Raw genomic sequence first — 17,341 nt, 5'->3', positions numbered from 1 at the left:
TTTGCAAAACACTAAGTTCAGCCCATTTTCTTAAAACATAGTGGCAAACACTGAAAATATTACAGGAGAAATATAAATTGATGGACTGAATCCCTCAAACTCATATAATTCCTAAAGCTTTTCGAAAGATTAATTATATGACTCCACAGCACTTCATTTATGCTAAATTAGATCCAGACATAATTCAGGGTAAGCTTATTAAGTGTAGACTTGGTTTTATTTTTAAAAGAATGCTCCACACCTTGGCTTCAAATATATGTACAAGCCAACAAAAAATTCATAAATAACTAAACATTTAACACAAAATAAAAGGCAACTATCGAGTTCCATCCCAACATTACCAATAGTAATATATTAAACGTGGCATTCATCAAGTGAACAATGGCATCGGTGTTTGGAGATAATTGCATTGTTTTAACAAACTATATGAAGGCAAATTATGAAGTCCTAAACCATCCCGTGCTCCTGATTTTCGTTTGAGGGAGCACATGTTTGGAAAATTATCACTTTGGCCAATCTTTAATAGAACTTGTCCAACAGACACATGAGGGCGATTTGTAAATGGTGCGTTTATCGAGTGAGGACAGGCCCGATCTGTTTCGACCTGACCGAGTGGACTAGGCCCGCCTCGTCAGGTGAACACGCATCCTGGATTTTATCATCTAAATTGTAGCCTGGAGCCAAACTGGTAAAATAAAAATACTGGTAATCCTTAGAAGAGTAGCGGGGGTTGCAGCCCGTACGGAAATTCCGCTGCCGACTACCATGACTGGGGATCGGTCACTCCGTGAAGCCGAGCTCGGAGGGGGAGGGGGCTGGGCCGAAACCACACCGACAAACCACTAAAGGCCGGGCGGGGGGGATCAGAAAGGTCAACCCCCACTTCGGAAGAATCGCCACATTCAAAGCCATACCAAGTCATAGTCTTCCTCATCATCGCACATAAAGTCGTCCTCCATGTCAGACATCTTGGAAGTAGTTTATGTCTGGGTGGGTGTGTGTGTACGGGCCCCACAATCCCGCGCGGTTTCCAATTTGAGCAGCTGGGGAAGTTATTGCGGGGCGGACACGCGCCCTAGCAACGGGCGGGGGAAGAGATTGTGTGGGACACACTCGCCCTCAGCCACCCAGTGGGGGAAGAGATTGTGTGGGACACACTCGCCCTCAGCAACCCAGTGAGGGCGGCGCGGGGGAAGAGATTCTATGAGACATCCCTTAGTAACCCAGTGTGAGCGGGGGAAGAGACTGTGTGGAACAGGCGCCTTCAGCAACCCCTGGGAGGGGCTATTACTGGGTTGGACAGTTATGATTGGGGGCGGTCTGGTCTGCCCGCTGAACAGTTTGGGATTTATCCCCCGCCCTGTTAAGCAGGATATCCGCGATGGGCGGATCTGGGAGTATGTGGAATTGGTGCAGCTGCTCAGCGAGCCCTGGCCGATTTATTTCCACCTGAAAGAGGCAGCTGCCGACCCAGGGAGCGAGCATTGAAGGAAGAATGGTGGATAAAGCGACCCCTCCCCAAGAGCCCGTGCAGGTGGCAGAAAGTGAAAGGTAGCAGGCAATCGCAGCCTTACTCTGTAGTTTTTCAAAGATGGTCGGAGTTTGTACTGATATTTTAGCTGTTAAAAAAATAAATAAAAACCGAGTCACGAGGTGCAGCTCATCTTAATATCGCTCCCCTCCCCCTTTTGCTAATCTGAAACTGGAGAAATAAAAGCGTCGACCTGTCTGTCCCCCTGCATTGAGCCTCTCACAAGATGATGCCCACGGTCTGAGACAACGTACAGGACGTGTCTTTTAAATCGGACAGTATTTAGTTTTTAAAGTCCTGCAGAAAGATATTTTGGGCAGTCGTGGTTGGTTCGATTGTTTTGAACGGCTGGGCTTTATTTGATGGGTCGCGTACATTTCCTGGTTGGACACCAGCTAATCTTAACCAGCCACTTAAATGCATCCACCATTGTTTTCAATTGTTCATCAAGTTTCCATTTTAAGCAACCCAGTGTGAATGCAACCCATTCACAGGGGGCACACGAGTTGTCACGGGACAAACCTGTCCCATTCAACACTGCTGACTTCTGGTCACCGTGCAGCGACAATGTGTGCAGGAGGAATGGGCAGTCAACACAGGTCCTCCCATCAGACAGTGGAGGCTTTTCGCCAAAAGTACACGGAATTGGCTTGATCAAGAAGAACCCTCTCTTGGAAACATATGATCAGGCTCCATTCAAACCGTACTTTAGAACTGCCGTATCTTTACCATTCCAACAGGCTGGACAAATCAAATTGTCGAAGGTAGTTTGGAAGATTTGAGTTTGCAGAATGTTTTTGTGACAGTTTCCTGGAAAATACATTGCCCAATCAACTGGAAGTTAACCTATTTTAGATATAGTATTGTACAACGAAGCAGGGTTAATTGGTAATCTCATGATAAAAGATACTTTAAGAAAAAAATGATAATGTAATTGAATTCCATATTAAGTTTCAAAGTGATATAATCCAGTTCCAACCAAGTATCTTAAAACCAATTACAGAAGTATGAGGGGAAAGCTGGCTAAATTAATTGGGTAGATAAAAAGTTTGACAGTAAATACGAATTCAGTGTTCTAACAAAAATGTGCTCATTTAAAAAAAAAAAAATCGGTAAGAAAGATCCATCTGTGGTTTACTAGAGAAGTTAAGGATAGATGAAAGAGGCTTGCATTGCAAAGAATGGTAGAAAGCCTAGAGGATTGGGAGTGTTTTTGATGAAGGGGAAAAAAATTAGAATGTTAACTGGTCAGGATTATAAAAACAAAGTAACTAAAATATACATTGGTCTCTGAGAGGCCGATGGGGAATGAAGAAATTCTGGAGATATTGAACAAATATCTTGTGCCTATCTTAACAGTAGAAGACAAATTAAATACGAGAAATGGAGGATAGCCAAGGGTCTTAAAAAGTGAGAAACTGAAGGTAATTAATATCAGCAGAGAAGAAGTATTGGCAAAACTAAAAGCTGACAAATCCCCAGCACCTGATGGCCAAAATCCTACAGTTCTAAAAGAGGGAGCCACGGACGGAAGGGTGGCACAGTGGTTAGCACTGCTGCCTTCGGCGCTGAGGAGCTGGGTTCGATCCTGGTCCTGCGTCACTGTCCGTACGGAGTTTGCACATTTGCCCTGTGTCTGTGTGGGTTTCATCCCCACAACTGAAAGATGTGCAGGTTTGGTGTATTGGCCACGTTAAATTGCCCCCTAACTGGAAAAAAATAATTGGGTATTCTAAATTTATATAAAATAAAAAGGAGTCACAAAGACATTGGATGCACTGATTATGGTTTTCCCTAACAGATTGGAAGTTAGCAAATCTAATGCCGTTATTGAAAAAAGGAGGGAGAGAGAAATGTGCAAGTACAAGGCAGTTAGCCTAGTGTTAGTTGCTAGGAAAATTATGGAATTTCTTACAGTATTAAGGAAGTTATATTGTCACGAAGCAAGCTGACATTATCTGCAAAGGTATCTTAACGTGGAACACTGGTTTGTGGGCGTGTACAGTTTTGTTTTGGTGTGAGGAGACAAGTGAAATCCCAGTGAGAATGAATAGACCTGTCCTCGTGTAGCAATTATGAAAGACTATTTATTAAAGAAAAGACATACACACAAACAGGACTATTCAACCCCCAAGCAATTAAGATGTATGAATTACTAAACACACATGCTTTCTATCAAACGTCTTTGCTACAAAATAAATCTACGATATCTGTAAGACTTCTCCTGTTTCCCCAAACAACATCCAAATTGAATAACCAGCTGTAGTTACTACACACTACAGGGATGATGCTCTAAATATGGGACCCGTCTTTTCCCTGGTCCAGCGAAGATATTTTAAAACTGCTGTTACGAAGGTTTATTGCATTGCCTTGCCTCTAAGATTTGGAAGCTTGTTTGCTGTAAACTTGGCCTACAGTCTTGGTGGATGGAAACTGACCTCTCCACTTTCTGAGACTGCTAGATGGTAACTGCCTCTCCTGGCTTCTCGGGGTCTGGGCAATTATACCTTTGTTGTTGTTGTTTGATTACGCCTTCTATGTATTCGGCTGCTTGCCACTATCAATTGCCTTGATTATACATTTAATGTTACTGACAGAGCCACATATCAATTTGGGCCCTTTGATACTGTGTACTTCTGTCTCCAGGCAGATTGATGCCATAACTTAATTGTATCATCCGACAAAAGCAACCTGGTTTTGTGAAAGAGAAATTGTTGGAAGAGTTTTTTTTTTGAGGATGTTCCTAACAGGGTAGACAAAACCACTCATTGTAGAATACTGCATTTCCAAAAGGCATTTGATAAGATGACACACAAGTTAAAAATCAGTGCCGGGGCCTCAGCGATTTACAATTCATGTGAATGACTTGGACGAAGAGACCAATAGTACCTGTCATTTATCTAAGTTAACTGATGACACAAAGTTAAGGGCATCGTGGTGGTGCTCACGGTGCCGAGGACCTGGGTTCGATCCCAGTCCTGGGTCACTGTCTGTCTGGAGTTTGCACATTCCCTCCATATGAATCGGTCTCACCCCCACAACCCAAGATGTGCGGGGTAGGTGAATTGGCCACGCTATATTGCCCCTTAATTGTAAAAAAATAATTGGGTACTCTGGAAAAACTTCCAGAGAAACTTCAAAATACAAGCTCTGAGGAGGACACAGAGAGGCTGTAAAGAGATACAGGTTAAGTCAGTGGAAACAGCATAGCGGGTGAAAAATATTGTGGGAAGTGCAAGGTTATTCACTTTGACAGTGACAGAAAAGCAGAATATTTTTAAAATAGGCGTAAAATGTTTTAAAAGTACAAACTTCAACTGGGGTGTGCTGACGACCAAGGGGGTGGAAGTTTTGTGGACAGCTTCTTTCGAGGTCAATGGCAAGTGCTATTGCTTCCCAAATCTTTTCAGTGGTGTCTTGTAACAGCAATGTTTCAAGGTCTTCCACTCTATTCTAAAAGTTTTGAGAAATGTGTGTGCATTTCAAGTGTGGCACTTAAAAAGAAAAGTCTAAATAAAGAGAAATCTAATAATTTACTGCTGCTTTCTTTTTAGAATTAAAATAAACTGCCAGACTACAAAGAAACATTGGCAGCAAGTAATCTTTGGCATCAGGCCCTGCCTATTAAAAATTCTTACAGTGCAGAAGGTGCCATTTGGCCCAACAAGTCTTTACTGACCCTTTGTAATTGCACCATAACCAGGGCCACTCCCTTGCCCTCTCCCCATAACCCCAGCTAACCTGCACATCTTTGGACACTGGGTCAATTTAGCATGCCCAATCCATGCTCAATTGTGGGCGGCACAATAGTGCAGTGATTAGCACTCTTGCTTCACAGCTTCGATTCCCGGCTTGGGTCATTGTCTGCGCGGAGTCTGCATGTTCTCCCCATGTCTGCGTGGGTTTCTCTGGGTGCTCCAGTTTCCTCCCACAGTTCAAAGATGTGCAGGTTAGGTGGATTGGCTGTATTAAATTGCCCCTTAGTGTCCAGAAAGGTCAGGTAGGGTTACTTGGGATAGGGTGGAGGTGTGGGCTTAAGTAGGGTGCTCTTTCCAAGGGCCAGTGCAGACTCGATGGTCCGAATGGCCACCTCTGCACTGCAACTATGGTACTATGACCTAACTGCACAACTTTGGGCTGTGGGAGGAAATCCACGCAGACACGGGGGAAAATGGGCAAACTCCACAGTTACCCAAGGCCGAATTGAACCCAGGTCCCTGGTGCTGCGAAGCATCAGTGCTAACCACTGTCATCGTGCCGTCTTTTACAACAATTTGACATTGTTGTCTTATAATAGGAAATATGTATAAGTAAAATTCAGTAAAAAGTCTTATAACACCAGGTTAAAGTCCAACAGGTTTGTTTCGAATCACTAGCTTTTGGAGCGCAGCTCCTTCCTTGGGTGAATGAAGAGATGGGTTCCAGAAACACACACACAGGCAAAGTCAATAATGCAAAATGATACTTTGAATGCGAGTCTTTGCAGGTAATTAATACTCTGCAGGTCCAGACAGAGCGACTGGAGAGCAGGATAATAGGTTGAAGAGGTGTGAATTGTTTCAAGCCAGGACAGTTGTTAAGATTTCGCAAGTCGAGGCCAGGTGGTGAGGGGTGAATGTAATGCGACATGAATCCAAGGTCCCGGTTGAGGCCTTGCTCGTATGTGTGGAACATGGCCCCTGATAGCACAGAAACAGGCCTTCAACCCAACCGGCCTATATGCTCCACATGAACCAGCTCTCGCCCTACTTCAACTAACCCTGAATAATCTTATATTCCTTTCTGTCAGCTGCTTTTTTAGCTTCCCCTTGAATACATCTATTCTGTTGGTCTCAACTACCCCATGTAGTAGCATGTTTCACTTTCCTACCGCTTTCTGGGTAAATAAATTTCTTCTGATTACTAATGGATTTATTAGTAATCTTATCTTTTGCCACAATTAAATAGGATTTCTATTTGAAAAATTAACATTGCAGTTTTAATCTGATTTTCATACTCCCATCGCAACATCTTACAAAGGTTTGCTGTTTCAAGGATTCTCGCACATTTTAGAGCATTCAGCTTCCTGGAAAATTCAGCTACTCGGTATAGCTATTCTAGTAAATGCTTCATAACAGCAGTGGAAACCAAAACAACTGAACATCTTTGCGACAGAACAACATTGTGAAGTTCTTGACAGGTGTACGTTTACAAATGCTGAATGCTGGGTAAAAGCAGAAGTGACCAAAAATGAGTTCACGGCAACATTCCTTTGATTAAAAGCTTTGTGTCTTCCGTCATTTGTTTACTGCGATTTTGCTTTTCATTATGTGGCCATCATTTTGATATTTATAATTTATTTTACAGTTTGAGGGCCTGGAGAATCCTCCGAAAATTTAGTTCAATGATTTTCTGTCTCTGTGCAGTGCAGGAATCATTTACACTCGCATTTACACACACAATTTTGTTTCTTCAGGTTTGCGAAACTAAAAGAGGCATTTATATCTAAATATGGTACACCACCTGCATTTTATGTGCGAGCTCCTGGACGAGTCAATTTAATCGGTATGTTAATTTAGAATGTATGTGGATTATTTCCTATAAAGGCATTTCTTTACTATCTGATTTTTATTTACCCCTCGATGATTTTGCCACCTGCTTTAAATTAAAACTGTACATTTCATCTTTTGTACTCTCTAACAATACACTTCTGTAACATCCCACTATACAGACTTCTAATAAACTTGACGGACGCTTGTGACATATCGAAGCTATCGTTAACACCAGTATATAATGTTGTAAATAATATGGAGATTGTGAGCATTAAAATAAATAGACTACATTGCGACATGCATCTTCTTCAGTTGTCTCAATAACCCTAATGCATTCAACCAGCATGATTGGATGCTTTTAAGACCGAGAGAATCGTGTCTGTGTCTAGTTGCAGAGGAGCCTTCGCATAAACCTGGGCAATGAGTGGATGGTGTACGTTGCTTGAAACTAATAACCTAAATGACAAGAAACTGAAAGGATAAGAGCAAAGTTCCGAATACAAATAGACAAAACAAGTTCACTAAATACTCCAGAAGCAGATAAGGAAGTATTCAAATCCCTGTTAACACTGAAACAGTGATGAAAACTTAACACGTTAAGTTGCTTTAAAGCAACGTACAGAGCAGCAGCAAAAAAATGACAAACCGTGAAAAATATACTTTTAGGGTATATGGACAGGATGGGAAATTACTCAATGGTCTGTACTTGAATATATGCAACATAAGAAACAGAACAATTGGGTTAGACACACAAATTCATGTCAACAGGCTACATCTCCTTGTGGAAAGACCAGAATGTTGGGACAACATTCCCATAATGATACAAGACTCAATTAAGGTCTTGAGCTCGGATGAACCAGCATTTGAAACGGTGCATAGAACTAATAAAGGAGCAGTAAAGGATGCTGGTCTCTGGTGGAAGTTTTCTGCAGACTTCATGATAATAATGATGTAGTGGGATCCAGACCTCTGCAACCTTGGTCCAAACATGAACACAAACAGAATTCCAGGTGAGGTAAGAGTGACTAGCCTGGGCATCGAGATGCCATTTGTTTGAGTGTGGTACAAGAGTCTGACTGAAGTCTAATTGTCGTGGTCCAATGTAGACTTATTTAGAGTAAGGAAAGAGTTTTTATATACCTGGGCACTAAATTTAAACAGCTGAATCTCAAAGGTTCTCCTGGATTATTACCTGAGTCACATGGAAATTGGCATAGGGAACAGGAAATTGGCATAGGGAACATAAAATTAGAGAGATGAATGTGGGATCTGGTTTATTGGGCACTGGCACCAGTACTGGGAATTGTATCATTTGGATGGTCTGCGCAAGAACCATGCTGGAACCAGTGTTCTTGCGAACTCCATAATGAAGGCAGCCAAGAGGGTTTTAAGCTAAATAATGGGGCAAGTGATCAGATGTGGCAGATCAAACAGTAGAGATGAGGGACGAGAGCAAGGTATTAATCTGGGAAATGATGAACTGACCTTGACAGAAAAGGACAGAGTACAAATCTAAAGAGTAAATCAACAGATAAGGCTAGAGGTTACAAAATAAGAAAAGGGACAAAACTTAAGGCTCTATTTGAATGCTTGCAGCATTCAAAACAAAACGGATGAACTGATAATGTAAATAGAGATTAATAAATGCAATATAGTAGCTATTACAGATATGTTTGTAGGATGGCATAGATTGGGACCTGAATATTGAAGGGGGTGTTATTTTTTAGGAAGTTAGGAATAGGTGAAGAGGTGGATTTGTTAATTAAAGACGACATTAATACAATAGAGAGGGCGACCTAAGTTCAGGGGACCAGGATATAGAAGTGGTTTGGGTAAAAATGATGAATGATAAAGGCAAATAGTTGTGGGAGTGGTTTACATGGCCGTTAATAGCAATTGCAAGGTAGGACGGGATATCGAAAGATCACATAGTGGGAGCTTGCCAGACACATATGACAATTATGGGGAATTTTAACCTACATATATTTGGAAAAATCAAATGGGCAAAGGTAGTGTAACTGAGGAGTTCAGAGAATGTTTGTTTTTGGGATAGTTTCTTAGAACACAGACTGGAGCCAAACGTGGAGCAGGCTATACTGTCATGTGAGAGTACCTTTAAGAAATGGGTCTTTATAAATGGGTGTGTATATAAGTATCTGTAGTGAGAGTACCTTTAAGAAACTGGTGTTTATTACTGCAGTGATGTCAGAGAGTGGGTGGAGCTGGGCTGTCTGTCAGCTTTCTATTTTGTTTTAGGCTGTTTGCAGTGTGTGTATAGCTGGATAGCTGCAGTCACAGTCAGAAGGTGTATTAGAGTTTCTCTCTCTGTATTCTAAAGACTGTAAATCAATCCTTTGGTGATTTACATAGAACATAGAACAGTACAGCACAGAACAGGCCCTTCGGCCCTCGATGCTGTGCCGAGCAATGATCACCCTCCTTAAACCCACGTAACCCGTATACCCGTAATCCCCCCATTAACCTTACACTACGGGCAATTTTAGCATGGCCAATCCACCTAACCCGCACATCTTTGGACTGTGGGGGGAAACCGGAGCACCCGCAGGAAACCCACGCACACACGGGGAGGACGTGCAGACTCCACACAGACAGTGAGCCAGCCGGGAATCGAACCTGGGACCCTGGAGCTGTGAAGCATTGATGCTAACCACCATGCTACCGTGAGGCCCCTAAGTTATTTAAAACTAATAACTTAATAAAAATAATAACTTCTGTTTAAAGGTTTTTTAAGTCTTCTGGATGTTAAAAGGACAGCTTAAGGATTACTTAGTGTTGTATTCTTTTGGGGATTGTCTTTGAATTAATGGTTGCTCAGATGTTCACTATGTTTTAGAAAGGTGAACTTGAGTTCAGAGAATAAACATTGTTTTGCTTTAAAAAATACTTTTCGATTTCTGCTGTACCACACCTGTAGAGTGGGCTGTGTGCTCCCCATACCACAATCTATTAAAAGTTGTGGGTCATGATACACTTTGGGGTTCTCTAAACCCTGGCCCATAACAACACTCAACCTGGTATTGCGCAACAGGATAGGATTCATTAATTATCTCATAGTAAAGGTGCCCCTGGGTAACAGTGATCACAATATGATTGAATTTTACATTCAGTTTGAGGGAGAGGAGAGTGGGCCTAAGACTAGTATTTCAAACTTAAAATAAGGGCAATTATGAGTGCATAAAAGCAGAGCTAGCAAAAGTGAACTAGCAATTTAGGTTAAGGAATAGGTCAATAAAGATGTAGTAGCAGACATTTAAGGGGATATTTGATAATACACAGAAGCGAAAGTAAAAGACAGACAGCCCAGCTCCACCCACACTCTGACATCACTGAAACCCATTTCCTAAAGGTACATCCACTGTAGCTATTTTATAAGCCCCCATTTCTTGAAGGTACACTCACATGACAGCAGTTTAATAGGTTGACGACAGGGCAGGCAGTGCAATAGCTACAGAGGGATGGGGGTTGCAATATGAATATTGAGAGAAGGCGAGCCGTATGCTGGCCCACCAGCTGCGGAGGCAGGCTGCGTACAGGGAATTTCTATGGGTGTGAACAGATAAGGGGGCGAAGGTGTCAGAGCTGGGTAGGATAAATGGGATGTTCAGGTGGTATGAGAAGCTGTACAGGGCCAAGCTGGGTAGAGGGGAAGGGGATATAGGACGGGACTGTAGATGGGTTGGAGTTTCCAAGGTTGGATGAAGAGAGGAGGCAGGCATTGGAGGAGGAGCCTCTGGGGTTGAGGGAAGTGATTGACAGCATTAGGGGGATGAAATCGGGGAAGGCTTCCAGGCCAGATGGCTTTCCGGTGGAGGTCCATAAGGCGTTTGCAGCAGAGTTGGCACCTTATTTGTTGGGGATGTTTAGTGAGGCATTGGAGAAGAGGGAGCTGCCAGAGACACTGACACAGGCGTCGATCATGTTAGTCCCGAAGAAGGGGAAGGATCTGTTGGAGTGTGAGTCGTACAGGCCCATTGCGGTGGTGAACACAGATGTGAAAGTGCTGGCAAAGTTATTAAGATGAACAACAATATATCACAGGAACAGGCCCTTCGACCCTCCAAACCTGTACTGGTCATGATGCCAACCTTGGTCAAAACCCTCAGCACTTCCTTGTGCCGTATCCCTCTATAACCATCCTATCCATGTATTTGTCAAAGTGCCTTTTGAACGCCGTTAATAAAGAAGAAATGTTGTCGGGGAGGATGGAGGGATGTGTACCGGGGTGCTTGCTGAGGATCAAATGGGTTTTATAAAGGACAGGCAGCAATAGCAATATCGGGAGGCTGTTAAATGTGGTTATGACTCCATCATTGCAGTGGGTGCCGGAGATTAACGTTTCTATGGATGCAGAGTTGGCTTTTGATCGGGTGGAGTGGAGGTATTTATTTGAAATCTTGGGTAGGTTTGGGTTTAGCCCGAAGTTTGTGGTGTGGGTGTCTGTTGTATGTGGCCCCGGTGGCAAGTGTGTGTACAAATGAGATGAGCTCACCGAGTTTTGGACTGCACAGGGGAACGAGACGCGTGACTGCTGTCGCCATTGTTCGCTTTGGCGATTGAGCCCTCAGAACTTAGAACATACATTGGCCGAATGGCCTCCTTCTGCAATCGGGTCTGCACTGAACCACTTAAGCCCTCACTTCTACCCGTAACCCAATAACCCCTCCTAACCTTTTTGGACACTTTAGGGCAATTTAGCATGGCTAATCCAACTGACCTGCAGTCTTTGGACTGTGGGAGGAAACCGGAGGAAACCCACGCAGACGCTGCGATGGAGTACGGGCCAACTTGGGGGTGTTGCCATTCAAGGTAGCTAGGGACAGGTGACAAGGGAATGGTCTATGATGCACGGGTGGAATTTGACAACGTGGTGGAGGAGATTAGGGGGGAATTTTAAGAGATGGGAAACGTTACACCTGACATTGGCAGGGAAGGATGAATGTGCTGCCAAGGTTTGAATGAATGAATGAAAAAACAATGAAAATCGCTTATTGTCACGAGTAGGCTTCAATGAAGTTACTGTGAAAAGCCCCTAGTCACCACATTCCGGCGCCTGTTCGAGGAGGCTGGTACGGGAATTGAACCGTGCTGCTGGCCTGCCTTGGTCTGCTTTCAAAGCCAGCGATTTATCCCTGTGTTGAATCTGCCCCTGTTTGTTTTCCAGGCCCTCCTGATCCTTCTCCTTAAGGCCTTCTTCTGGAAATTGGAGACAGTAATTTCGGACTTTTTACGGGCAGGCAAGGTGCGAAGGGTAAAGAGGGCATTGTTATAGAGACAGACAGAAAAGGGGGGTTAGCGCTCCCAAACCTGCTGCACCACTATTGGGCGGCGAATGTGGAAAGGGTGAGGCAATGGTTGGGGGTGGGAGAGAAGAAGGAGTGGGGCAAGATGGAGGAGAAGCCCTGTGGAGGTTCCAGTCTGAGGGCCATGGTGACTGCTCCATTGCGCCTAGCGCAAGGGAAGTATACGGGGAACTTGGTGGTACAGTCGCCGGTTAGGGTGTGGAATCGGCTGCGGAGACATTAAGTTGGAGGGAATGGTAGTGTTTCTATTACTTTATCAGAGTTACAAAGCTAGAGCTCAAGAGTGTGGACAGGGGCAAACCCCTAATCCAGCTCCTTGCCTGCTCCAAAATCCAATTCATGGTCCCTACAAGAGACATACCAGATCCAGGCATTACACCTGATCACACACTCAGCCAAAAGGCCGAGAAGCGATAAAGGGGGGATGTTGTCGTTGACACCACTCTGCGGGAACCACAGGTTTAAGCTGGGGAAGATGAATGGGATGTATGGGAAGTTGAAGGGCTGGTGAGGGCGACGGACTTGTCTCTGGAAGAGAAGTTTGCAGGTTTGGATGATCTGCGGGAGAGGTTTGAGTTGCCGAGGGCGAATGAATTTAGATATATGCAGGTGAGGGACTTTGCCCGGTAGAGTGGAGGGCATTGGGGGAGCATGGGGGGTACAGGTAGTGAGGATCAAGAGAAAATGGGAGGAGGAGTTGGCGGGGGAGGGGGGGGGGAGGAGAAATAGGCTGGGGACTGTGATGCGAGGCAATGCGCAGGGTCAATTCAACCTCTTGCATGAGGATGCTTCATTCAGTTCAAGGTGGTGCAGGGAGGATGCTTCATTCAGTTCATGGTGGTGCAGGGTCCATGTTGCCATGATATGCAGACATGCACATAATGAGATACAAACAGGCAGCTAATGAATACAGAGAACAGGACAACCAATCAGCAGGCAGAACACTTGGGGGTGGTTTCCCACTATAAAAGGTACGAGACACACTCCGCCTCTTTTGGTGACATCTAGAGTTTCAGTCACGGTGTACAGTATCATATAACTCCTACAGCACGTGGCTAAGAGCTAGTCTGGTTCAGTCACACAGATTAATCACATTAGGTTAGCAGAGAGTCGAACTCAGAGGATTGAGCTAACTGTGTGACAGGTTCAATAAATCATACTGAACTAACTTCAAGGTGTGGAGTATCTCTCCGGTGAAGCTGCATCCAGTTGCAGCCCGTGTTATCTTACTGTGCTTAACACGACATGATACCAGGAGACTGCAATCCCTGGGTTATTTACCACAATCTGTTCCGTGATGACCAGCAAATGCATCCCATGGAGAAGATCCAGGCTCCTCGACAGTTGTGGACCTCCGGCAATTGCAGTGCCATTTGGCGGACATTCAAGCAAAGGTTTCTGCTGTACACGAAGCCTCAGACCCTGAGGGTGCGTCTGATACAAGAAAGATCGCGCTTCTCTCAACTGCAGGGGATCAAGCCATCCAACTATTCAACTCGCTGAACTTCACCGAAGGCCAGGACAAGACAAAGTTTCATACCGTCCTGGACAAGTTTAATAGTCATTATGAAGTGGATACCAATGAAATCTTCGATCGTTAGATGTTCAAACAACGCCTCCAAGGTAAAGATGAATCTTTCAACTTCTTCCTAACTAATCTCCGTCTACTAGCGCTGTCCTGCAACTTTGGTGATATTGCTGACTCCGTGATCAGGGACCAGATCGTTTTTGGAGTTTACCCTGATCCTCTGAGAAAGCAGCTTTTAAAAATCACGAATATGATCCTGCCAGTTGCGATTGAAACAGGTACAGTGCATGAGCACGCCAAAAAACGGTATTCCCAATATAAATCGGCTGAAAAGGAGAAACTTGCCTCCCACGAGGCAGAGTGTGTACAGGCCATTGCCCGGATGCAGCGCCTCAGCCTTGATGAAAGCGGCCATTTTGCGCGCTCTTCCCGGTGCCCCACGCATGCGCGATGCGACTGGGCCTATGAAGCGGCCAATTACCACTCTGCGCAGGTGCGAATGTCTGCCGACCACACTGCGCAGGTGTGATGACGCACTGAGCGTAATGACGTGCACGATCTGCGGCACCGCCCACTTACAGAAACACTGCCCTGCATGAGGCAGGCGATGTTTAAATTGTGAAAAGCCTGGACATTAGGGGCAGCAGGGTAGCATGGTGGTTAGCATAAATGCTTCACAGCTCCAGGGTCCCAGGTTCGATTCCCGGCTGGGTCACTGTCTGTGTGGAGTCTGCACGTCCTCCCCCTGTGTGCGTGGGTTTCCTCCGGGTGCTCCGGTTTCCTCCCACAGTCCAAAGATGTGCGGGTTAGGTGGATTGGCCATGCTAAATTGCCCGTAGTGTCCTAATAAAAGTAAGGTTAAGGGGGGGGGTTGTTGAGTTACGGGTATAGGGTGGGTTTGAGTAGGGTGATCATGGCTCGGCACAACATTGAGGGCCGAAGGGCCTGTTCTGTGCTGTACTGTTCTATGTTCTATGTTCTATTATGCAGCCGTGCGCAGGTCTGCACCACCAGTCAAGGGCCAGCGCTACCAATTCCAATGCAGACGCGTTCGGAGTGTACAGCAAGGTTTACAGGATTCTGATCCTGGCAGTACAATGGACCCAGAGGATGACTGCCTGGAGTCCCCCTACCATGTGGGCATCATTAACACACGTGAACATGCCTCACCGAAATCATCACGACGTCTGCCCATCCTCACTTTGGATTCTGCAGACGAATGGCGTGCGGTGGTGCAAGTAAGTCAATGTTCAATCCAGTTCAGGCTGGACATAGGTGCGTCTGCCAATCTATTTCATAGGTGGATTTCAACCGCATCAAGAAGCCACCCAAGCTCCTTGCAGCAGCCTGCCAGCTCCTGGACGATAACGGCAATGCCATCACAGCACTGGGATCTTGCCATCTGCTCGTCTACAAGAAGAGCAATCATGCAAGGCTACAGTTTGAGATTGTCAAGCCAGACAGGGCCTCCCTGCTCGGCGCACAGGCATGCAAGCAGCTGCACCTTGTGCAGAGGGTCTACACAATGACCTCCCCCAACGGGGATCTTCAAGCCGGCATTGACGACATCCTAACTCAGTATCTGGATGTGTTCGACGGGATGGGCATTCTGCCATATCGGTACAGGATCCTGTTATGGCCTGTGGTTCACGCACCACGCCGGGTCCTGGCTCCACTGAAGGAGCGCCTGAAGGCACAGCTCAAGGCTCTTTAGGACCAGGGCATCACTTCTAAAGTTACGGAACCAACGGACTGGGTCAGCTCGATGGTATGTGTGGAAAAAGCCTTTGGGTGAGCCGCGCATATGTATTGATCCCAAGGATTTCAACCAGAATATAATGCGGGAACACTACCCCATTCCGAAGTGGGAGGAACTCACAAGTGATATGGCACACACCCGGTTTTTCACAAAGCTAGATGCGTCATAGGGATTTTGGCAAATCCAGCTGGATGAGTCCAGCAGAAGGCTCTGCATCTTCAACACACTGTTTGGCAGATACTGCTGCAATTCTATGCCGTTTGGCATTGTCTCGGCCTCGGAGATCATAGATCATAGAATTTACAGTGCAGAAGGAGGCCATTCGGCCCATCGAGTCTGCACCGGCTCTTGGAAAGAGCACCCTACCCAAGGACAACACCTCCACCCTATCCCCATAACCCAGTAACCCCACCCAACACTAAGGGCAATCTTCCATAGAGTCATGGAGCAGATGATGGAAGGCATTGAAGGGGTTCGTGTGTATGTGGACGACGTTATCACATGGTCAACGACCCCTGAAGAGCACATCTCTTGTCTCCAGCAGGTATTCCGCCGTGTCCATGCCAATGGCCTCAAGCTGAACAGGGCCAAGTGTTGCTTTGCCATGTCGACACTTAAGTTCTTAGGTGACCAGATATCTCAGCAGGGTGTGTGCCCGGACGCAGACAAGGTCAAGGCCATTGAAACCATGAAGACCCCTGCAGACGAGAAGGCGGTGCTGCGTTTTTTAGGCATGGTAAACTTCTTGGACAAGTTTATCCCAAACCTGGCCTCGCACACCACGGCCCTCAGACACCTGGTAAAAAAGTCTACTGCCTTTGAGTGGCAGGTAGCTCATCAAGCAGAGTGGTTGGAGCCGAAAGCCAAGCTCACCACTGCACCTGTATTAGCATTTTCTGACCTGACAGGGAAACAAAAATCTCGACAGATGCGAGCCAAGACGGCATCTGCGCGGTGTAGTTCCAGCACGATTACACCTCATCCTGGGCATCGGTTGCCTACACTTCATGGGCAGGGACACCCACTGAGCAGCGGTATGCCCAAATTAAAAAGGAATGCCTGGGCCTGCTTACTGGAATTCTCAAGTTCCACGATTATGTCTATGGCCTGCCGACGTTCACTGTCGAGACGGACCACAGGCCTCTGGTCCACATTATCCAGAAGGACCTGAACAACATGACTCCCCAGCTGCAGCGCATCCTCCTCAGACTCCGGAGGTGTGACTTTGAACTCGTGTACACGTCTGACCCGCCATCATTCGTCCAACAGATCGAAACACAGGTGCAGCTGTGGGCCAGCAACTTCCCGGCGTTGGATGAAAAGGTGATTCGCATTTGCGAGGAGACAGCCAAAGACCCTCTTCTGCAGTGTGTCATGCGCCACCTCGCCAATGGCTGGCAAAAAGGGCAGTGCCCTCAATTCTTCAATGTGAAGGACGGCCTGACGGTAGTTGATGGCATCCTCCTCAAACTGGATCGCACTGTCATTCCACTCAGTCTCCAGAGCTTGCTGCCATCAAATCTATGATGGACATCTGGGTATAAGGAATTGCAGGCGCAGAGCCAGGCAGGCTGCCTACTGGCCTGGGATTAGTCAGGATATCTCAAATATGTTCCTCAACTGTCCGACCTGTCAACACTTCCAGCCAGCACCGGGCAAGGAGATGCTTCA

At 45.7% G+C, this 17,341-nt stretch overlaps 2 protein-coding genes across 6 annotated transcripts in view; one reads left to right on the top strand and one right to left on the bottom strand.

The window, feature by feature from the left end:
• Positions 1-1,075, bottom strand: part of cops2 (COP9 signalosome subunit 2) — a 54,839-nt gene extending 53,764 nt beyond the window's left edge. For all 3 annotated transcript variants that reach the window (XM_038813251.1, XM_038813252.1, XM_038813253.1), the window contains exon 1: positions 915-1,075. In XM_038813251.1, the coding sequence (XP_038669179.1) occupies positions 915-968 (54 nt within the window). In that variant the 5' untranslated portion in view covers positions 969-1,075. The remainder of the gene's footprint in view (positions 1-914) is intronic.
• Positions 1,076-1,110: 35 nt separating this feature from the next.
• Positions 1,111-17,341, top strand: part of galk2 (galactokinase 2) — a 208,299-nt gene continuing 192,068 nt past the window's right edge. The window contains exons 1-2 of one of the 3 annotated variants that reach the window (XM_038813255.1): positions 1,111-1,551; positions 6,987-7,075. In XM_038813255.1, the coding sequence (XP_038669183.1) occupies positions 1,496-1,551; positions 6,987-7,075 (145 nt within the window). In that variant the 5' untranslated portion in view covers positions 1,111-1,495. The remainder of the gene's footprint in view (positions 1,552-6,986; positions 7,076-17,341) is intronic. The other 2 variants (XM_038813254.1, XM_038813256.1) reach the window with 2 other exon arrangements.

This window comes from Scyliorhinus canicula, chromosome 12 (assembly GCF_902713615.1).
Source record: "Scyliorhinus canicula chromosome 12, sScyCan1.1, whole genome shotgun sequence".
In the NCBI taxonomy this organism is placed as follows: Eukaryota; Metazoa; Chordata; class Chondrichthyes; order Carcharhiniformes; family Scyliorhinidae; genus Scyliorhinus; species Scyliorhinus canicula.
This window is presented reverse-complemented; position numbering and strand designations above follow the sequence as displayed.